This window comes from Lepidochelys kempii, chromosome 2 (assembly GCF_965140265.1).
Source record: "Lepidochelys kempii isolate rLepKem1 chromosome 2, rLepKem1.hap2, whole genome shotgun sequence".
Lineage (NCBI taxonomy): Eukaryota > Metazoa > Chordata > Testudines > Cheloniidae > Lepidochelys > Lepidochelys kempii.
This window is the reverse complement of record NC_133257.1, coordinates 65,873,827-65,897,863: the sequence shown is the minus strand read 5'-3', so window position 1 is coordinate 65,897,863 and position 24,037 is coordinate 65,873,827. Positions and strand designations below refer to the sequence as shown.

The following is a 24,037-nucleotide window of genomic DNA, read 5'->3' as shown; positions in this document are numbered from 1 at the left end:
AATCCCTGGGAAAGGGAGCAGATAGGCAATGAGCTGTTTGGGATTAGCCTGCTGGTGACTTTTCTCTTAAATGGTGGTGGCTGAGTAGTATCTTGTATGTCTTTCCAGCATCACCCCTGAATTAAATTGTAGTTTTTGCTCACAAAGAAGGCCCCAGACACATTCAACGTAAGTACATGAATACCCTTCTTTCAAAGACTGGAAGAAGCAATTCTCCCTACATCCGACTATATCAAAGCCATGCCGGCCTGCTAGCATATCAACCATTAATGCAGCTGATGTGCCGTATGAATCAACACTGCAATACTGTACATAGTTCTTAGATATATTCTTTGCAAAGTATAAACTATGTGTGACTGAGCAAAGCCATAAGTACTCGGTGTTCGTGCTGGTGAACTACCTAGAATCAAAGTACAATTTAGGAACTGTGAGTGATCATTTGGATCAAATTATCTGTCAACAACAATAACAAATCTCATGATGAAAGAGCTTAGCAACTGGTAACAAAGCTATTTCAGGAATCATATACTGCTCATATTACTTTTAAAATTATGGTAATGATTTATTTCATTTAGTCAGTTTCTCTTTGGTCTACTGAGTGGGAGAGAGAGGGTTTCCAGTTTTGCACAACAGCCAAAAACAAAACACAAACTAGTAAATAAGGGGAAAATCTGAAGTTAGTACTAAGTGAAAAACTGCTGGAAAATACTTTTTTTGCAGAGCTTCAGCTAGATTCAACCCCCAGTGTAACTCCAGTGATGACTCTGGAGTTGTACCAGGAATCAGCCTGACTCATAAAGTGTGTGTAAGGGGTATATATTATAATTATACCTGTATTCTATATAAGAGGTAAAATAGTGTATTTCTTTTTCACCAGGTGATGGTTTGAATCTGGATCTGGTTGTGAATAATAGTTGTTAGTCATAAAAAACACTACTTTAAACACTACTTATGTTACTAGTCAGCAATGATGCTAGACTGAACAGTCATTTAGTTATTTGACTATTAAGTTAATATTCTATTAGGGAACTTTATTAAAAATACTTCTTAAAAATTATAAGCAGAAAAACCTAAAATTTAAAATTAAAATAGCAGAATTAAGTTTTGTTAAAGCACTCTGAGCCAACTCCTCCTTGTAAAAAGTGAAATTCACCCCCTTATTTTGAGATCGTAAATGGATCTTAAGCAATTCATAGGCTTTGTGCTGCCCCTCTGCAAAGAAGTGAATTCCATCCTTTACAAGCAGGAAATCAATGAGATCATTGAGGTGAATGAGATGTAGGCCTGTGTTTAAAACATTCCCATTTGAGTTTATGGCCCAGATCATAGTCACATTAAAGTTAATGGCAAAACTTCCACTGATTTCAATGGTGCAAGATTGGTGCCTAATCTCAGAAAAAGTGTTGTTAATATGGGCCGGCTTGCCTTACTCCTCTCACCAGACTCAAAGAGGTTGATGGGAGTATTTGTGTGAGGTAAAGCAAGTAGGATTTGTGTGTGCATGGAGAGGAGTAGAGATTGCCAACCCTGTGTTACAATTACGTGTATTTTGTTTGTGTTTGCTTTGGTTTATCAAGCAAATTTACAAATGAGGCAATAAATCATTGAATAAAATAAACAGCACAAAGGCCTCTGAACTACATATTTAGGGTGATCAGATTTCCCTATGCTGAATACGGAACACCTGGTAAAATTACTCATATTCAAGCGAACTCAATGGCAATCAGAACTATGCAGTACAAATGTTCAAATTAACATCAAGATGTCTGAGCCCCTGTCAAAAAGAAATACTGCTGGGGTGAAAGTAACTTAAAGGACGTACCGGTATGCTGGAGTCTTGAGCGGGGGCGTGGCCTCAACCGGAAGAGGCATGGCCTCAACCGGAAGAAGCTGGGCCCTGGGGCTCCGGCTGTGTCTGGGAGCCCCAGCTGTGTCTAGGAGCCCCAGGGCCTTTAAATCACCCCAGAACTACCAGCTGCAGAGGCAGCTGGGAGCCCCGGGGCTCAGGGGCGAATTAAAGGGCCCAGGGCTTTAAAGGGCCGCCACAGAGCTCTGGGCCCTTTAAATCACTGCAGGAGCCCTGCCGCCGCTACCCTGGGGCTCTAGCAGCAGGGCTTGGGCCGTGCTTTAAAGGGCCTGGGGCTCCCCTCAGTGGCAGTTGCATCGGGCCCTTTAAAGCACCGCACGAGCCCCACTGCCGGAGCCCCGGCGGCACTTTAAAGAGCACAGGGCTCCCTGCAGCAGCTGGAACCTGGCCCTCTAAATCACTGCCGGGGAAGCCAGTCCGGTCCGGCACGGTGTACTGGCTCTTGCCGGTACGCCGTACCGGACCGTACCAGTTTACTTTCACCTCTGAATACTGCATAGTTGGATTCTTGTTATTTATCTTCTTATCTTTAAGGCTTTAGGGTTCACACAGGGAGAGGTAACACACATACACACTCATGTACACCTCCCCCACACGGGGGTGGGGGGTGACCGACTGACCCGACCCTCCCTGCCCGGCGCTCTCCATCCTCCAGGCCTCGCTGGGCCCCCAAAATGGACCCGCCTCTCCTGGTACATGGCGCCACATCCCCCAAGGCAACTCATGGGGGGGCACGCAGGGTCACATGCTTCCTCTCCCCAGATTTCTCCTAGGGTTCACACCAGGATGTGTTCAACAGCAACCTTTCAGCACTGTGCCATAGGGAAGGGACAGGAGCTGCTTCCAGCCACAGGGGCAGGAGGGGGGAAGGGATGACCTGGACTGGGTCTTCACAGAGCTCATCTCTTCTCTCCGCCCCGCTCCCCTGTGGTTGGAAGCAGCTTGTTCCTTCCTGCCCACACAGCGTTGAAAGGCAGCTAACACCTCCAGGCTGCTGCTGGCTACTGACATAACCTAGCCGCCTCCTGTCCCCCAGCTACAGTGTGGGCAGGGAGGGCTTAAGCCCTATGGATGCATTGTGCACCAGGGCCCAGGGAACCTGACTGCAGGGGCTTCAGCTAACCGGACCAGAGAGGTGGCTCAGCAGAGCAGAGTGACTAGGGGATAGAGCAGCAGCCTTGCACTCCCTGTGGGGAAGGACCCAGGGTGGGAATGGAGGGGGAACGGGTAAAGAGGGTGCTAAGCCCCTGCCGCAGGGCCTGCTGTGGAGCCTGCAGGTCTGGGGCGTGAACAGGCTGGAAATCGCTTTCCCACACACACACTCCAGAGCTTAGCTGAGGGACGGAGAGGCTTCCCCATGCCAGCTCTGTTAGGGGGTTTGATCCATGCAGGGCTTGGCTCCTCCTGGCCAGCACCCCAGGCCGGAGGGTCTTGGGCTTTCCTGGGGGGCCCTGCCCAGCCAGAGGCAGTGGGGGAAGGAAGGAGCCTGCTGGCCAGGCTGCTGATGAGCTGAGCACTCCAACTAGGGGCTGGTTCTCTGCACAGTGCTGGAAACAGGATGCACCCCGCATGGGCGGGAGGGGATATGGAGGAGCAGCTGGGGGGTGTGAAATGGCAAATCAAGGAGAAGACAGCAAGGGGGGGAACACGTAAAGGGCTGATGGTTGGGTAGCAGAGGCTGACGCCTGGCACCTTCCCACACTCACCAGTTATCACAGTGTGCAGCCAGTGCTGGCCGGAAACGGGATGGGGGTGCGGGGCCCTGATGACCAAGAGCCAGCATGCAACAGGGGCTGTGCTGACAGACCAGCATGGGGAGCAGCCAGCCCCACCACCAGCCTTGTACACCCACCCCCACTGGACCTCCCCCCAGCTCACTGCTGGTGGGTGGGCGGATGGTGATCAAAGATCCAGCCAGCAGCAGGACCCGCCAGTACTGATGGGGGCAGGGGAGACAAAAAATATGGGATAATTTGTCTTTTTTTAAGAAAAAGTTGGGACACCTGCAGGAGGGCTTAAATATGGGACTGTCCCTTTAAAAACAGAATGTCTGGTCACCCTATACATATATGCCAAATAAGGGGTGAATTTCACTCAAGGGCTTGTCTACATTACAATAAAACACTCACAGATGGCCCATGTCAGTTGACTTGGGCTTACAGGGCCTCAGATGTGAAGCTACAAAACTGCAGTATAGACATTTGGGCTCAGGCTGGAGATTGGGCTCTGGGACCCTCCCCGCTCAGGGTCCCAGAACCCAGGCTCCAGCATCAGTCCAAACATCTTTACTGCAATTTTATAGCCCTGCAGCCCAAGCCCAAGCTGACTGACATGAGCCATCCACAGGTGTTTTATTGCAGTGTAGACATACCAAAGGTGAGCAGAATTTGGTCCAAAAATGCTTTAACAAAACCTAATTCAGACATTTCAAGATTAATGTAAAGTTCAGTATAAACCTGTGCCTTAGAGGCATGGAATTTTTTCCCACAGAAATGAAAGAGGGCAGATTGGTACAGTCTATATATCTGATTTGAAAGCTGTGCTCATTAAAAAAAATCCAAAGAACCAAACACTACGTATTGCTAAACAGATGCTGAAGATGCTTGAGGGAGAGAAATGTAATATCATAATTTTAGTCTGAAGCCATAAAATAGTACTTTGTCTCAATTAAATACTTAAGATGGCATCATTTCAGATGAGCAAAAGAATATCTAATTGTTTCATTTAGACTGGGTGAGTTTTACGTATTTATTACAGCACTTTTAGTGATAGTTATTGTCATGATGAAAAATACTACAGAACAAATGAGTTTGTTTTATATTACATTACTCAAAAGACTATTCTAATTTATTTTATTTTTTACTTTTGTTTAGCTTTGCTGTTCAAAACTCATTCGGACTCCCAAGGCAACTGTGAGGTTTTGTGGGGGTTTTTAATTGAAAATTTATGACAGCAAAAGGGAAGGTTTTTCTCTTCCTCCACATCTTGGAAAGGCTTGGAAATGATTTGCAGCTTATTCCCTTCCACTGATAGCTTGCACAAGGTTTGGAAAAAACATATTGCAGCTGGCTAGTAATGTGTGCACAAAACAAGCTAACATCAGCCAATATTTTAAAGGGATAGATTCTACAGAATGCTCCACTCTGCTCCCAGTCAAGTTGCTAGCATTGTGAGGAACCATTTTTGACCAGTGTCAGTTTTATTTTATAGCAGCTTCCTGTGTTTGACTCTAAAAATTAGTTGTTCTTTTAGGGTTAAATTGTGCTGTTTGGCCCAGTTATAGAATCATAGAATCATAGAACATCAGGGTTGGAAGGGACCTCAGGAGGTCATCTAGTCCAACCCCCTGCTCAAAGCAGGACCAATCCCCAATTAAATCATCCCAGCCAGGGCTTTGTCAAGCCTGACCTTAAAAACTTCTAAGGAAGGAGATTCTACCACCTCCCTAGGTAACGCATTCCAGTGTTTCACCACCCTCCTAGTGAAAAAGTTCTTCCTAATATCCAACCTAAACCTCCCCCACTGCAACTTGAGACCATTACTCCTTGTCCTGTCCTCTTCTACCACTGAGAATAGTCTAGAACCATCCTCTCTGGAACCACCTCTCAGGTAGTTGAAAGCAGCTATCAAATCCCCCCTCATTCTTCTCTTCTGCAGACTAAACAATCCCAGTTCCCTCAGCATCTCCTCATAAGTCATGTGTTCCAGACCCCTAATCATTTTTGTTGCCCTTTGCTGGACTCTCTCCAATTTATCCACATCCTTATTGTAGTGTGGGGCCCAAAACTGGACACAGTACTCCAGATGAGGCCTCACCAATGTCGAATAGAGGGGAACGATTACGTCCCTCGATCTGCTCGCTATGCCCCTACTTATACATCCCAAAATGCCATTGGCCTTCTTGGCAACAAGGGCACACTGCTGACTCATATCCAGCTTCTCGTCCACTGTCACCCCTAGGCCCTTTTCCGCAGAACTGCTGCCTAGCCATTCGGTCCCTAGTCTGTAGCTGTGCATTGGATTCTTCCATCCTAAGTGCAGGACCCTGCATTTATCCTTGTTGAACCGCATCAGATTTCTTTTGGCCCAATCTTCCAATTGGTCTAGGTCCCTCTGTATCCTATCCCTGCCCTCCAGCGTATCTACCACTCCTCCCAGTTTAGTATCATCCGCAAATTTGCTGAGTGCAATCCACACCATCCTCCAGATCATTATTGAAGATATTGAACAAAACCGGCCCCAGGACCGACCCTGGGGGCACTCCACTTAACACCGGCTGCCAACTAGACATGGAGCCATTGATCACTACCCGTTGAGCCCGACAATCTAGCCAACTTTCTACCCACCTTATAGTGCTTTCATCCAGCCCATACTTCTTTAACTTGCTGACAAGAATACTGTGGGAGACCTTGTCAAAAGCTTTGCTAAAGTCAAGAAACAATACATCCACTGCTTTCCCTTCATCCACAGAACCAGTAATCTCATCATAGAAGGCGATTAGATTAGTCAGGCATGACCTTCCCTTGGTGAATCCATGCTGACTGTTCCTGATCACTTTCCTCTCATGTAAGTGCTTCAGGATTTATTCTTTGAGGACCTACTCCATGATTTTTCCGGGGACTGAGGTGAGGCTGACTGGCCTGTAGTTCCCAGGATCCTCCTTCTTCCCTTTTTTAAAGATTGGCACTACATTAGCCTTTTTCCAGTCATCTGGGACTTCCCCCGTTTGCCACGAATTTTCAAAGATAATGGCCAATGGCTCTGCAATCACAGCCGCCAATTCCTTTAGCACTCTCGGATGCAACTCGTCCGGCCCTATGGACTTGTGCACGTCCAGCTTTTCTAAATAGTCCCTAACCACCTCTTTCTCCACAGAGGGCTGGCCATCTACTCCCCATGTTGTGATGCTCAGCGCAGCAGTCTGGGAGCTGTCCTTGTTAGTGAATACAGAGGCAAAAAAAGCATTGAGTACATTAGCTTTTTCCATGTCCTCTGTCACTAGGTTGCCTCCCTCGTTCAGTAAGGGGCCCACATTTTCCTTGGCTTTCTTCTTGTTGCCAACATACCTGAAGAAACCCTTCTTGTTACTCTTGACATCTCTTGCTAGCTGCAGCTCCAGGTGTGATTTGGCCCTCCTGATTTCATTCCTACATGCCCGAGCAATATTTTTATACTCTTCCCTGGTCATATGTCCAACCTTCCACTTCTTGTAAGCTTCTTTTTTATGTTTAAGGTCCGCTAGGATTTCACCGTTAAGCCAAGCTGGTCGCCTGCCATATTTACTATTCTTTCGACTCATTGGGATGGTTTGTCCCTGTAACCTCAACAGGGATTCCTTGAAATACAGCCAGCTCTCCTGGACTCCTTTCCCCTTCATGTTAGTCCCCCAGGGGATCCTACCCATCCGTTCCCTGAGGGAGTCAAAGTCTGCTTTCCTGAAGTCCAGGGTCCGTATCCTGCTGCTTACCTTTCTTCCCTGTGTCAGGATCCTGAACTCAACCAACTCATGGTCACTGCCTCCCAGATTTCCATCCACTTTTGCTTCCCCCACTAATTCTTCCCTGTTTGTGAGCAGCAGGTCAAGAAAAGCTCCCCCTTGTTGGCTCGTCTAGCACCTGCACCAGGAAATTGTCCCCTATGCTTTCCAAAAACTTCCTGGATTGTCTATGCACCGCTGTATTGCTCTCCCAGCAGATATCAGGAAAATTAAAGTCACCCATGAGAACCAGGGCGTGCGATCTAGTCCTGAGCCAGTACAAGTGCGTAAGCTACGCCATCCTCGGACAAGTTCAGGGACATACTAGGACATTCAGAGATACCTCTCAGGCACAATTCCCTCCATGCTTCTCCCTTGCTCCAGTAGGGTGGTAATTTGCTGTCGGCCTACATCAGCAGTAAATTGCTAACCTCCGCCCCTGCACCAGGCAACAAGTAGGAGGGGGAGAATCAAGGTTCCACACATTCGCCACCCCTTCCTTCCCATTCCCCCCTCACCTTCTAGAGGGGCTGAAGAGTAAGGAGGTTCAGCACCCACTTACTCGTTCATCTCCACACTCAAGGCTTGGGTAGTTCATGCACAGGTAGAAACGTAGCTTTTACTCCCTTTTCTCCCCTGTATAGGTGCGTACTCCATGTCACAATCTAGCCTTTGTATCTTTCAAGGAAATGGAACTAGATCCTAATCTTCTACTGTTGAGCTCTTTATCAAACATGTAGCATCAGAAGCCTGAGAGAGTAAAGTATCCCTGAGTGTGCTCAGTAATACTGCATATGATTTCTGAGGAAGTCTGTATGAAATACCTCCTCCCGGTCTTTGGCTGCAAGGCAAGGTTGGGCATTGTATTTCTTTGCAGGAACAAAGGGAGGAGGATTGTGAACAGCATGTACAGTACATATTTTAAAAGGTGTTACAATGTTTACATTAGACTGCAGTTTGCCGCTTTGCCTGCAGTTTGCTGCTTTGTCTGGCTTTTCTTGGTTATTGCAACTAAAAGTGTTTCAATTAAAATGATAACAAATATATTAAAGTCAACATTTTGACTTCTTCCCTTACGGAAGCTGAAAAAACAAGACTTTACCAAATTTCTGATAATAATAAAAATAACAATGAACTTAGCCTGAGTCACATAAACAGCCGTTTTATTAAAACAACATTGTAAATGAGCTCAAGTATTCATCCCAGAGGTCACAGTACAAGCCTAATGTGCTAATCTATTTAGCCATGAACCGTAATGTCCTAACCCTGTACAAGATTCCAAGATGTCTAGTTAGAAAATAATAGATTGTTACACTTAGAGATACAGGATATTGCTTAATTTCTAGCTAATAGTTATGATATCAAGGGTAAAGAACCAGAGGAAGGAACTATACAGTAATCCTCTTCCAAACATTGAGAAGTAACATTCCTTTCTAAAGTCAGACTTTACAAGGGTTGTTACACTTATATTCTGTAGCTGTTCTGTAATAGCTGGCCCAGTTTATTAATGTCAGGATGTGTAGGATGCTTCTTATATCATAGAGTCATAATTCAAGATCAAACTGCTGCTCTGATCAGTAAATACAGAGAGTCAGATACTCATATCAGCTATATCAGTTGAAATCCAGAGTTACTACATTGGCTTCAGTGGAATTACTCAGGATTTTAATGGAATAATAGCGATTACAATCTGGTCCCAGTTTGGTGTGTTGCTAATAGATTTAGTAAAACCATGCAGTTTTGTTTATCATTTGTTCATACACTTGGTTTGTGTCCTCCTGAAGGTCTTATCATCCAATGTTTTTTATTATCAGTGACAGAAATGTATTTTGGGTTTCTAAGGCAAAAATCAGCAGTTGGGGCAGATATTCTCTTCTAGCAGAAAAGCCAGGCACAGCTATCAAGGGCCTGATTCTCAGGCTTGCCTTTGCACATACACACTACAGGACAAGAACACACAGTCCACAGATGCGTATGAAACTGGATAGGCACCTATCACTACCCATTAGTGTACACATTAAATTACTGTTACCTACCAACCTGCTGAAAATGAGGCCCTAAAATACATACTATGACCACCAGCTCCCGCACAAAAAGATGCCAGTGTAACAGGCAAGAATATAGCTTTAACAATCAAAGTGACTGTTCTTGATAAAAGTAATGTATGGAAATCCCCGGAATGAAGACAGTGGTTAGAATCCTGTGTTCTGTAAGCTGTGACATAGATCGTACTATTGAAGGAACATATATATTTGTCATGAGCATCTACTTTCACCCTCCTCAAGTTTTACAGTATGATATTTGGACAAAATTTAACTGCCCTGTATGCCTAAGACTAGAAAACTCACAGGTAGAAGGGGAACATGGAGCAGAAATTTTCTACAGAGAATGTGGTTCCTCCACCATTTCAATCTCCCCAAAAGACATGCAAAGAAGTCAATCTACAGGCTGTCAAAGCAGGATAGTATGGGAATAAGGGACATGGGGTTACAGCCTGTATATCTGTCTGTACATGACTTCTAACCCCAGGGTGGTAACTTTCCCCAAGAGAAGAGTAATCTACTTGGGGACCTATGTGTAAGGCTGCACATTTATGCTGCTTTTACAATGTATTTTAAATAGATAAATAAGTCTTAACTTCCAGCCATTAGACCTACCCTACTGTCACCAGTAGCCAAGATCCTAGGATCAGAACTTAACCAAAAACAGCTTTGATGCAAGAGATGAGGTGGAAGCCAGCTTGTTCTTTTATAGCTCTATATACACACTTCTGTGCTAACTGTAATGAAATCTTGGTTTGACATCCCTCACTTTGTCAGAAATTTTTAGTACAGCTGTCATGCTGCCCTTAAAGGAGGCTTACCATGGGTTCCCATAGAGGCTGATCAGATCTGCTGGCTAATCCCTGGACCTTTTTCATGGTTTGCCTCCATGCTGACCCTTTTTTACATACTGATTTATTTTTTAAATGGACATTAACTTACTAGGGGCAGGTTTGCTTTATATTGCATTAGTTACCCACTGTCACAAAGGGCCACTGGAATTGTTTTGGCATGGGGATGCATCTATACAGGGTCCAGTAAAAGGTGGTGTAGAAGCTGTTACTTTGGCCCTACATTACCTGGTGAGTCCCCCATGTAGGGGTAACTTTCCTGAAGCCAATTCTGCAGCGGACTGATGCAAAGCAGTCAAAGCAGAGGCCAAGATATGACCAATGTTCCTAACCCAGTTATTTAAGCTACGAATTAAACCTGTACCTATTCCACAACTCCATGTGGATTTTTATATTTATTTTTAAAATAAATGCTGATTTTTATCCTTTTTCTTTTAAAAAGTTCTATTCCAGCAGGGTGGGATCCATGTGTAACCAGCCAGTAACAAATGCCCAAGCACTTGAAGAGGAGAGCATAAATGGATAGGAAATTCCATTTCAAGCTTCTAAGGGATTATGATAAATAGCAAGGCAAAACTAATTTTAAAACCTCTGAAAAAAGGCAAGAAAGTCTCCTTATAATACAAAAGATGAAGTGCACAGTAAATGAAAATACTGGAATGATCTTCTGCAGCACAGTTGCAATGGTGGAACATGAAGCTGAGTATATGTGGAACAGCTCAAATTTTAAGATTGCAGTACACCTTTACCCTTCTTTCCAAAGCTGAACTTCACTCCATGCTATGATTATAGATAAGAATTTCATATATTCTCCAGTTTTCAGATGTCTAAAGCTTTTCATGAACAATTTGTTTATGCTTTTTTTAAACAAGTTTACCCCAAATTATTATTTTCCATGGAAAGGCTTCCAACAGCTATTTTCCCCCAACTATAGCTATTAGTCAAGGTGACATAGGAAGTGTTGAAATAGCAGATCTTGTTAGAATGCTAATATTATTAAGACAGAAGTTAATAGTTCTGCAAGTTAACTTTATGGCCAATTAATCATGCAATACGATGTATGCTAGAGGCACATTACTAAAGACGCAAATCTCAATTTACTGGCACTAAAGCACACTTCAGCAGACGGTATTTTCGAAGGAAAAATGCGGAGCAAAAAAGAAATGCTGTTTTGAACTACCAGGTTATCAAGCAATGATTTAACATCTTGTGCATAGAGCAGGTGTTTTTCAATACGATGTCACTCTTACCTCCATGGGAAAAGCTTTAAAATTAACAGTGTGTTCAGAGCCACGCTGGTTTTCTCTCCCCCAGTGAAACTGAACATCATGTAGTTCAAATTCATGTCCCCGAGGTAATGGCCCACCTACTAACACTGGAAAAGAACACAAATGAAGACATACTTAGTTTTCCAAGCAAACAAGCTGCTGAGTACATTGTCCACAAACAACTGGGAGATTGTTGCAAACTTCTGTATTACAATCTATCTTAGAGAAAATGGGAGCAAAGCTAACATACCTGCTGCCTTTTCTCCTGTATTACTACGCATCTGCAGAATCCCAATTCATTCTCAGTTATATAAGGCTATGAAAATGGTATTATCCAGCATTCTGAGTTTTGCAAGGTGGAACAGCTAGTCATGTTGCAAGATAAAAGCATTGTATGCTTATCACTCCAAAGAGTGAATACATTTATAGACTGATAGCCAAACAGTAGCTCTGTGTTCTAACCAGATGATGCAGTTTCCTTCTGGTGTCAAACTGCATAATTGCCTCATAGCTGTACAAATGCCTCGCCTGTATCACCTTTGTTTATTGTGCGGAAATTGGTCATGAAACTCTGGCATTCTTGGCTGCCAGTGTTTTGTAAGATAATGATATTTTGATAGACACCACCTGCCAGGCTTGTGAGATACAGGTTGCCCTTGTGTTCTGTGAGTTCGCAATAAATAATCTTAAGATTCAATATCAACACTATACTATATTTACTTAAAGTAAACCACTAGGAAGATGCTTCACAGTCTTCTAGACTGCCAGAATATTCTTATTGCTGTTTCCAAAAGCCACAGTTGTGAATGTGGGATAATGCCTTAAAATTAAACAACAAAAAGATTCATCCCCCAGTTATAGGAGATGGAAAGCAGTATAAATTATAACTTGAACATTTGACATTAATCTATCTTTTTGCAATGGGATATACACATAGGTGTACATATCTGAAGCCAAACTTTGGCCCTCACTTCCATCCATGCCAGAGTTTGGTCCAATGAGTCCTGAAGCTGCTTAGGACCAAATATTGCCCTCAGGTACATGCTTAAAACTCTTCACGGAAGTCAATAGGAGTAATGTTCTCATATACAAGGGCAGATTTGGAGCTTAGAGTGCTTACAGGTCTGCTTCAAATCACTAATCTGTCACTGTCTTCAATAGACTTTGCATCGGACCCTCTTTGACCAGTAAATTAGTGAAAATTAAATAGTTTTTTATTGCATTATGCTGGGCTTTATGCAATAAAGGATCCACAATCTTAAATAATTGTATCTATTTTAACTAAATACAATCTCATTTTCAGCTTGGAGCATCAGCTATGGTGAAATACTACTAACACACAATATTATCATATTGAACTGTTTGCCAAAATAATGTAACATGTCAGAGGTAAAACTCACCAATTAAGATTTCTACTGTAAGTTACAACAAAGGACAAAGTCACCCATACTGATTAGTATGTCTTCCACATCGACAGAACATAAAGCTTTGATGCTCTTTCTAAGTATCATCACAGTTATAAAGTCTTTCAATTGTAAGATAGCAGGACTATCCTAAAGTGCATGTGTAGATTCAAATTTGCATCTTATATTCCTCTTAACTATACCACTATTGACAAAGCACTACATTGTTAATGTGATAAACATTGAGGAAACCAAAATGTCCAGAATACAGCAAAATCTGATAATGTGTTATATTAATATTATATTTTTAGTAACACAGATTTTTTTTGTGAAAGGAAGTATTATTCCCATTGTGTGTAACTGGAAGTGCTCTCTACTGTAATATTGTTTTGGATCTACAGGACCATCACCAAAACTATCTATGAGGTTTAATTCATAATACTCATCCCATGTTAAGAGTATTTATTGTCAGTGCATAGAACATATTCATGTGCACTTTGCCTCTCTGCAATGTGTGATTCCCTACCAGAAAATCATTCTGAAACTGTCAGTCCTTGTAGAGTATACTTGACCTCCATTGTGGTCAAAGGAGAAGTGTTTCTGCTAGTAGAATACCCTTGAAAATATTTCTGAAATATTCAAGAAGGCTCTCAATCATATCTATTCTACTCCATTATAAAGTCAGTCATGCTTCCTCCATCTTATATATCATACATGCACAGTGCCGAAACTGGATGCAACCTGTAAAATGTTTACAAAGTCAAATGAAGAGTCTGAATGTATGTTCTGAATTAAGGATCAAAAGAACCATCATTAATGATAGCTCTATAGATGACAACAATATGTGCACTGTTCAATGATACAACTGAAAAACATATAGTCTGAAATGGAATAACCATTGATTTTAATATATATTTTAGTCATCTACTTTATATATTTGTAGGCTTTTCTATGGCTACTTCGCTATGTATATGGGAACCTCTCATACATTAATTGGCCATATTTTCAGAAGTGCTCGGTGCTCAGCAGCTCCCATTTATTATATATTAAATAGCTGGCTGAATAGATTTGTCTTCACAGCACCCTGTGAGGTGGCAAGCTGTGGGAGCTGCAGCAGGATCGTAGGTCGGGCCAGTTTAGTGAACTGGACACAGAGGCATTCTGTTGTTGGTGGTCTTTAAGCTTAAGGGAGCTTATTAACTCCTTCCTCCCCCTCCTGGAGGCAGAAGACATACACCTGTAATGAAACATCTATCCTGATTTTACAGGTGGAGAACAGGGCACAGAGAGATTAAGTGACAGGAAATCTGTGGCAGACCTAGGAACAGAAGATGGGACTTGACTGAGACTGCCAGCTTATAGTTGGGCACTATCATTCTGAATTCCCGTTGGTGACCTAGAGGTGACTGTACTGCTTTTCAAGGACTTCATATCCAGACATGTATTACTTTTTAACTCTCTGTAAAAATCCCCCAACAGAAGTTCCCAAACTCTGACCCATGTACCACTGATGGCCCTCAGAACACTTGCTGTGGTGAACTGACCTGTCACATTGTGCAAGTTTTCATCCTTGTTCAAATGTGGTAAACACCATACTTTCTGAACATTAACATTAATCCTTAGTGCTAGCTTGACAGACTAAAGTTCATCTCAAAGATATACATTGCACACCTGTTTCTCCTTCCACTATACAAATCTGCCACCTATATTATTGGTTTGATGAAAATAAACATCACAGGCCAGATCCTGAGCCCTTGCTCTGATCTCTTTGCACTAACAGAGCAGCTGGGGACACTGTTCCCTCTAAGCTGTGCATGTGTGCGCGTGCACACAGATCCTAAACCCCGCACACATGGCAAAACACCGCTTGCACAAAAATTTGCACAGAAGCACAACAATTTGCACAGAAGAAATATTTTGTGCACACAGCCTGTCAAAAATTTGCACAGAAGAATTTTTTTGCACACATGGCCTGTCAAAAATTAGAGGGCATTGGCTGGGGATTCCCCCAGCACAGGTGAATAACCAGCTGGCATAGAGCTGGCTTTGCACCACCCTTCCCAGACTGCTTTGAGTAGGTGACATGTCAGGCAGAACAAAGCATGGCTGGAAGGCCTTGGGCTCTAGCAATCTTGTGCTTCATAACAGCCTCTACAAGGCTGTTACCAGACAGCACAGTTCTGAGACTCCTCTAACTTTATACAGGGTCGGAACTGGGTCCTCTCTACCACAGGACTGGAAGGCCACAAAGGATTGCTTCTCTCCACCTTCCCTCCTGACTTTTAAGTCCTGCACTGAGCATAGCTCAACCAGACCCAACGTTCTGATCACAGAATTCTACATCCAGGATTTCAACTTTCAGTTTAGCTGGAAATCGTGTTTTTATTGCTTTCTAGTTATTTTTGTGGTAAATACTGACCCTTTAAAATTGAAGGCCCATCAACATCCTAAGTATAATTCAAGCATCTTATCCTAAATGAACCATCAAGGTCCACAGTTATCCATATAATGCATCATCAAAAGCCATGGAAGTCAATGGAAAACTCCTGTTGATTTCCATAGACTTTGGATCAGATCCACAGTTTCTGTCAGCCATATATATAAAATACAATTTGAGTTCCACAACATCTTAGTTATATTCTGGACAATTTCTAAACTTCAGACACTGTTGGCTCAAGCGAATTAGATCATACCATCATAAGCGGAAATTTTGAACAATGCTGCATGCTGTGAACCAGGCTGGCATCAGCAAACTTTCTTGACATAAGGATTAATTATTAGATTTCTAACAACAGCAAACTTTCTTGACATAAGGATTAATTATTAGATTTCTAAGAGCTTCACAAAAAATGAATGTCCAGTTTTGACCATAACAATCCTGCTACCCACAAAGCTCACTCCTGCTTCCGTTAAAGTCAGTGGCAAAACTCCTATTGACTAAAATGATGCAGGATTTGGATCATAGCCCATTTATAGAAGTGAATGTTCTTTCTCATTTCAGTTACTGTGTAGAGAATATTGCTTAAGATAATCTAAACTTTATCATCCATTTTATTGTGTTGGAAAAAAAATGTAAACAATGATTAAGCATACCTGATTTTGACTTAAGGACAATTTGAATGGAATGCCCATCATTAATTACTTCACAGTCACGGCAAACAACATAGTTTGGTGATAAACGTACTTCTAGTAGTGAGGGGTCATATTTGGCTTCTCTTGAATTCAAGTTAATAGGAGACTGGTATTCTCCATTAGCATCAGGAAAGATCAACCCCCACTCGACTCCTAAAAATAAAATGAAAAACTATCATGTGGAAATAAAATATGACTGCTTTTGTGAAGGACATGCAGCTTTAACCTTTGCATACATGCAAAAATATACCATTGAAGAGACCCCTTCACTTAAAGGGGCACTGTCAAAAAAATGCCGTAAACAAACTAATTCTTTTACCCCTGTTACTAATAGCATCTTCGATAGTTCAACATGAATGAATGCATTTTTAAAATCCCATTGGCTACTCATAATTTATTATCAGTTTGCCTTTTTTGCATTTCTCTGAACTTGGACAATGAAATAAACTAAATCAGTTCTACTTTGTTTTATAGTTGGTTTCACTATCAGGTTCTTAGTGCTGCAGGGTCTGAATTTTAAAGGTAGCGGAGGAATATTTATTTATTTTAAAATACCTGATTTCTCCTGTTAGGTTTTTGTTTGCTTGTTTGTTTAATGGGGAAAATATTTCTATTGGCCTGATGTTGCATAAAAGGGTGTTTGTACCAAATATGGATTTGGGGACAAATGAAAGTTGACCGTGCCCCTTGACACCATGATCTCAGCTTCGATATTACCCTGAAAGTTTAGCTACTAAAGAGGAGACGATGTGATGATGGGCTGCATGTCACTGTACTTTGCCTTTCCATAGGTGAAACGTCCCTTTCTCCCCCACACAGTGAAACTTCTCCCTCCTTCGGCCCCAGCCAGCAGCTCGGGGAGCTCGTTGCCTTCCCACCCTCTCCTTACCTTCCTCGTAGCCCCACTCCAAAGCCTCCTCCTTCTGCGGGCAGGACTCGGGTTTCTCAATGAAGCTCTTGTCAGCCATGGGCAGCGCCTCCACACCTCCTGTGTCCCTCGGAGCGTCCCGGGGTGTCCCTCTCTGAGCGGGGCTGCCTTGCGGAAGCCTGTTCGCTTCGGGCGGGAGAGGGGGGTTAGTTCGCAGCGCTCTGGGCATGTGTGCGTGTGTGTCTCTGCGCCGTGCGCGTCAAGCAGTGGCTGGAGGTTTGGTTTGCAGAGCCGCCGGTGTGTGTCTTTCTGTGGCATACCCATAGCAGGCGGGGGCGGGTTGGGGGGCTGGAACACTCTGTGTAACTCTCAGAGGTGATTAGACAGGTTAAATCCCTGGATACTCTATACGGAGACGTCCTGGAGACACAGTTGTGAGGACAACAGTGGAGAGAAAGTCGAGAGAGAGAGAGACTATAGCCTGAGGAGACAGACAGGTAGGTACTACACAGGCATACTGGTGCTATAAACGGAGAGGGCTGATACTGTTGATAGTATCTGTCCCCGTGTCCGTCTGTCTGTCGATGCTGCAAGCAGGATTATACTGCAGGTAGATTTAGTTAATGCAGAACCGCCAGGAAGTGTGTGTTGGGGCTGTACTGAAGCCATCCCATGGGCAGCAGCTCATAGGCAGATATGAGATCAGAAGTGAACTCTTGCCAGACGCAATGGGCTTAAATTGCAGCGAGGGCCGTTTAGGTTGCACATTAGGAAAAACTTCCTAACTGTCAGGGCAGTTAAGGGCTGGAATAAATTGCCGAGGGAGGCTGTGAATCTCTGTCACTGGAGGTTTTTAAGAACACATTAGATAAACACCAGTCAGGAATGGTCTAGTTATTATGTAGTCCTGCCTTGAGTGCAGGGGGCTGAACTAGAGGACTACTTGAGGTCCTCTCCAGTCCTACACTTCTCTGATTCTTACCTAACTCTGATCACAGGTCTTCTCCCTGTAGCCCCCCACCTCTGTCCCCCCTCGCCACCTCTGTTTCCTCCTCATTCTTTCTTCCCCCTCATACCTGTAAATATCCTCACAATCTCAACTGCCCCTAACCAGAGCTGGATTAAGGCAGCTGAGGATCCTAGACACACCCACTCAGAGAACCCCAGAAGTGGCCCCACTCCATCCCACCTGACTCTGCCCCTACTTAGATTGGAAACTCCTTGGGACAAGGTCTTTTTGTTCTGTGTTTTTCCAGCACCTATCACAGCAGGGTCCTGCTCCTAGCTGCTATGATAATAAAAACAATAAATAATCGTAATACTTGTGTTGGTGATGAAAGGGGCCTTCAAATAGGCTGATGGGGCCCACTGCCTGTTCATAAGCCCCTGCTACTGCTGCTTTTCAGGGGGGCTGGGGCCTCCTTGTTCCCTAGTCCAGTGTTCCCCATCCTTGGGTACGCTGGGTGCGTCCAGGAGGAGGGAGGCCTCAGCCCTTCCCACCCCAGCAGAGTGCTTACTTCTGGGCAGCATACAGTTGGAGGAGGTCTCTCCCCATAAACAGGACACACACACACCTGATCCAGGTGTGGCAGGCAGCCTCCTCACAGGGCCTGGCACCAAGAGCAGCCTGTGGAGGTGACAGCCTTCAGCTCTGGTGGGGGGGAAGTGAACCAGTCTCATCACAGGGCTCCCTGCTTCAGAGGGTATAAAGATAAAAAGTGATCCAGACAGTTGCACAAGCTGCACCAGTGGCAATGGGGTAGGAGGGAGCCCAACAGTGGCCGTCAGGGCACCCATCTCCACCTAGAGAGGGCAGAAGCAGTTAGGAAGTTCCCCCAGCCACCTGTAGCTAAGTAGCTGTGGCAGCTGGGAGCCCCCACCCCCCATACATACACTCCGTCCTCAGTCACTCAAAGGAGGCAGCAGCTCCTAACCACATGGTTATGTTACTGATGTCATCATATTGCTCCTAGAGCGAGTTGTGCCTCTTGGTGAACCTGGGCCTTCCCCAGTTTACCTGTAATGCCTATGATTACTGGGCAGTAACAAGAGTAAAAGTTAATGTCAGCCTTGGATTGCTATTGCAGGAGAGGAAGGAATAGGTTGGAAAAGGGGTCCCAAAATACAATGATAAATCAAGAGCTAACAAGTATTGTGAAATATATGCAACTACACAAGGTAAAAAGAGGATGGGGCAAATTGGGAAGAGCTCACTCGGGTCTGCTTCCCGTTCTTGGACAGGAATACAAATACAGGTTTCTTTCTGCAAGACCTTTATTATTTATTCTTCTGAGCTCATCAAGGGAATGAAACTGCACTAATGAGCTATGTTCAAGGGCAGCAGCTTGTTGGATCCTTTCTAAACCAAGATGTTATTTTCCTTCCTAAGTTTATTTCAGGGTCGCTTGCCTTGCACAATTGCAGCTTTGCTTGACCATGGGGGTAGCACTGCAAACCTAAATTCCATAATTCATCATCTAATGAATCCTTGACATTTGAACAAATGAAACACACATTATATAACAGGAACTTTTGGCACTAAGAAGATCATGTTACCCATCCACATCTGTTTCTTTTGACTGTATCTTGTAATATATTTTTCCCTCTAAGCATTTCTTAAATATACATTAGTTCCTGCTATTGATGTTTAAACCAATTGATTCTACACACTAATCATCCCAGTGAAAAAACAAGTTCCTCCTAAAGCTCCTTTGAGCCTGGCCTACCAGACTGCAAATTCATTTCCCTTTCCTTCCAGAATCTCACACATCTCAAAACATTCTGGGGCATCTATAGTCTTCCCATTATACCTTTTAGATACAGTGTTTCATTCATGTCCTATACTAAGTCAGCTCCTGTCATAGTTTTCCTTTGAGGGGGGAAGGTCCATGCTTGAATTTCATACAGAGACAACTGCATGATTAGACCTGCAATTTCCTGAATTGTAATAAATACCCAATACTAGTTTTTCTAGCCTCCATTCACTGCTTAAGAAGTTACTTATATTTGTTCCCCTTCATTCTTGCCTTTCCAACTTTTCATATCTTTCCGCAAAACAAGGCACAGTAGGCACAGTAGGTATTGAATATTTGGCATTGGCTTTTCCCCTAGCATATGTTTGATTTCTCCATGCATCCAAATATCTTATTACTTCCTTGGTTGTGGCCAGACACTCAGTCATCGGGTTTAAGATTTCTGTTAATATACCAGCTCCTCTGCAGTCCTTTTACTGCTGACTTTCTTGTGCATCAGATGTAGGTGCTGGGTAAAATTTTCAAAAGCACCTGTGTGACTGAAGAAGCTAAGTCCTCTTAAAAGTCAAAGGGATATAGGGTCCTAAATTAGAGCCGGGTGAAAATTTTCAGCCAAAACTTTTTGTCTGTGAAATATGCAGATTCAACAACATCAAGACATTTTGTGAATTAATTTCAGTTTGGATAAATTGTTCATTTTGAAAACAAACAGACAAAAACATTCTGGAAAAGATAAAATGTTTCATTTCAACATTTTTTAAATGGAAAGTTCTGATTTAGGGTGTTGAAATGACTGTGTGTAGAAATTTTCTTCATTTTATTTTTAAAAATGCAAATTGTTTAAAAAAGGCTCAAAATGTAAATGAAACATTTTGATTCCAGTCTAACAAAAAATTTTGTTCTGCCCAAAATTAATTTTTTTCTTTTACTTTTCAATTTGCCATATCTGTTTTGGTGTTTTTAATTATTTGCAGGTTGACCCAAAACAATTTTTCCCACTTTTCTAGAATTGTCAGCAAACCAAAAAAATCATTATTTGCACAGCTCTCTCTGAAGTGACTTAGGCAATTTTGAAAATGGGGCTTGAGCTTCTCAGTCACTTAGGCACTTCTGAAAGTTTTACCCTCTAGCCCCATTCCTGTTCTGTGGCATAGGTGTAATCTATTGAATGTGCATACATTCTGCATATTGCCTCAAATTCCTATAATACTCAGCCCTACACATTCTAAAAGTGTACCTATTCCACATTATTATCTAACTAATCGTATGCTAACACATAGTAAGAGATAGTCCCTGCCCTCAAGAGGCAGATATTGTCTATATATAGAAGAAAGATTGAGAGGAAGCATAGGAGCAGTGGCTTGTACAAAGCCATGCAGCAAGTCATTGGCAGAACTGATAATAGAACTCAGGTTTCCTGAATTTCAGGCCAATGCTCTACCCTTTAAATCAGGCTGCCTCTCGGGTATCTAATGCTGATATTTTCCCTCAGGTTAGAGTCCTTAAAGAACCATTTGTGGAAAGCAGCAATAAAAGATCTATGAGGAACTCCATGACCTAACACTAGTTCATTTTTCTGTTGCATAATCCAGTCTCTTGGAAATGAGAGGACAACTTAGCCCAAAGACAGCTGAGTCCAGTGGTCTCACATCTGCTGTTGCAAGCTGAAGAGTTGTATCTTAGAACATTTTCAGTGTCTGAGAATATAATATTTAATCATTAGATTGCAATCAGCCATTCTTGTGTTACCCATTATATAGGTTTTAATTATTATTGCTTGTTTATTATTTTATTTACAGATTCTTATTTGTATAGCATCAACACTGTGCCAAGCTGGGAACTTTACAGACAGGTGCTTTATGAAGCCACTATCCCAGCTTCAAAGATCTTACAATTTAAATACTGCTAGACAAGCCTGAATCAAACCTCTGGATCCAAACACCTGTCAGGAACTTTGGACCCATACATTTCCACTAACAATGATCCCAAGTGTTCTAGATCTCAATACCAAGCTTTTTAAAGCATTTTAGTTCCAGCCCTCACAAACCACAGGAGGATGAGCTGGTAGAGAGAGCAGTAAAGAGTGCTTAAAAAAAAAAAAGTCCTCTACAGCAAAAATACCCCATATTAGTTCTGCTGAGCTGTAGGGTAATCCTCATGTCAATCGCTAGAGTAAGCCCAACTAGGATGCCTCTGGGTTGACAGATCAAAACAACTCTGCCAACCTTAAAGGTTGTGAATCTGAGAGATAACAAATCCTAAAAGGCCTCAAAATTTCTTCTTACAGTGTTGGCACACAGTCCAAAGCTCACCCAGGATTAAAGCAGGGGCCCCAGTTTGGATCAGTGTTATTTTTCGTTAACGATTTTGCTGATTCAGAAAAAAAGGGTGAATACATGATATTATGTGTACTGTTTCTTTCAATTGACTCAGAAAGCAGGACAGGATGGGGCTGGGACAGTGAAGCAGACAGCATAGCTTTAGTGATAAAAATGTTTTCCTTACTTCAGTGAAGGTCCTTGTGCTGCCTTAGAAGAAAGCAACTGTAACACTCCCTGCCTTCTCTGTTGCTCCAGCCCCACCCCCTTCTCTGCAGGGCACTGAAAGAGAAAAGGAGGAAAAGGATACCTTACAAGTCAAGTATAGCTCTTCTTCCACAAAATTTACTTCCTGGGGCCCCCCTCCCATGCCCCAGAAACCAGCACGCTAATGCTTGGTGGTGGTTGTAGAAGTCACAGCTATTCCTCTGACTCTCAGGAAAAAATAGGATTGATTTGTGATAGGAATGGGATTCCTTCATGATTTACTTTTTCTTTTTTAAGGCATTCCTGGAAATGGGGCCCCTAATGGAGGGTGGAAGGGAGACACTAGGGATTTATATCTGCCTTCAGGGAGAAGAGAAGTGCCCCAAGGAGTAGTAGATGTAATGTTGGACAGCTGTGCTGAAATGTCCACCTAAAGAAAGAGCTAATTTAGAGTCTAAGGGGGTGAGGAGCACCTGGAATTCTGAATGAATAGCTTTTTTTGTTTTTGCTTTGACTATCTCTGTCTGAGGCTGGCTAGCCACCATCCCTCTCTCACACACTGTCTGGCTGTTTCTCTCTTGATTTCTTGCCAAGTTGCTTCCTCAACTAAGCTTTGTGGGGGGATAGAGGGTAGTTTTGTTTTGTTTTATTCAGATTGAGGAGAATAATTAGAAATGTTGCTCGATTTGTCTGTTAGACTGTGGGGTTAAATATGATAAGGTAGAAGATTTAGCTGCACATTTTAAAGGGCAAAGGTTCAACAGAAATGGCTGATTTCTAGGGAAGGTTCTACAAAACAGGACCACTTTGGGGAAGACAATAGTTGTTCATAATTTTCTCTGTGATTAGAACAATGGATTATGGGAGAAACAAGCTGTGATCAGGTGGTATAAAAACCTGACCCCCCTGGTGGAGAAAGGGAGACAGTCTGATTACGGTTAGTTAAAGAGAAATGCTTCTCAGTGACAAGTTCCATGTGTGTTTATATTTCATGCTTGTGCTGGCTAAGGCTGCCCTAGTATGTTGACCAGAGCTCTGCAAGACCACTACCCAGAGAATTCTCATTTCCTTCAGTATAAGCGTTCCAGATACGGATAATATTCAAAATTGGGCCATCTGTTTGGGGGTTTTTTTTGTTTCTTTGTTTTTTGGGGGGTGGGGGGTTGGTTAGGTTTTTTTGTTTAATAAACCAACCATTTTAGCTATCAGGATTAGCTTCTGTGAAAATTTCACAAAGAGTTAACTCAGCACCCCCGTATATTTCATGGTTTTGTATGAAGCCTGTTAGTTTAAGTTCCATTGAGAAACATTCCTATGAAACTTTACAAAGTTCTACACAAAAAACCCTTAAAAATGGTTACAGTGTATGATATATTGAAATATTACTGGTTTCTTAGGCCTGATTCTCCTATGTAGAATCTGAGTATCTCCTGTGGAAGTCAATAGGTGTTGTTTGGATCCTGTAGGTAGAGAAATTGGCTTCCTATTTTTACCAACCAATTGAACCAGAGTCCCTGATCCTGAAAACCCTTACACGTTTCACTTTACATATATTCATAGTCCAATTGTAAGTTGATAGGTTTACTCGCAAGCCTAAAAAGGAACAATCCTAATCAAAAGGAAAACCGTAAATAGTAACAAAACACTTGATGTGGTTAAAAAGAGGTATACGAAAGAAATTAAGGGAATAAGCCAATGGTGCCCATTTGAGCCTTTCCACTAACATCAGTTGATAGTGGATCAGGCCCTACATTTGTAGAATTTCTACGTGAGTGATGCCAAATGCAGAATGCATAACATCCATCAAAAAATAAGAAGCTAAAAAAAAAAAAATACACCAAAATCCTGTTGA

The 24,037-nt window shown here is 42.8% G+C and overlaps 1 protein-coding gene across 5 annotated transcripts in view; it reads right to left on the bottom strand.

Moving 5' to 3' along the window:
* CA8 (carbonic anhydrase 8) overlaps nt 1–24,037 on the bottom strand; it is a 118,895-nt gene that overhangs the window by 35,185 nt on the left and 59,673 nt on the right. The window contains exons 1-4 of one of the 5 annotated variants that reach the window (XM_073331073.1): nt 22,166–22,229; nt 16,929–17,093; nt 16,001–16,192; nt 11,487–11,611 (exon numbers count right to left, since the gene is read on the bottom strand). In XM_073331073.1, the coding sequence (XP_073187174.1) occupies nt 11,487–11,611; nt 16,001–16,192; nt 16,929–17,007 (396 nt within the window). In that variant the 5' untranslated portion in view covers nt 17,008–17,093; nt 22,166–22,229. Of the gene's footprint in view, nt 1–11,486; nt 11,612–16,000; nt 16,193–16,928; nt 17,221–22,165; nt 22,230–24,037 lie in introns of those variants that run through there. The other 4 variants (XM_073331074.1, XM_073331072.1, XM_073331071.1 and 1 more) reach the window with 4 other exon arrangements.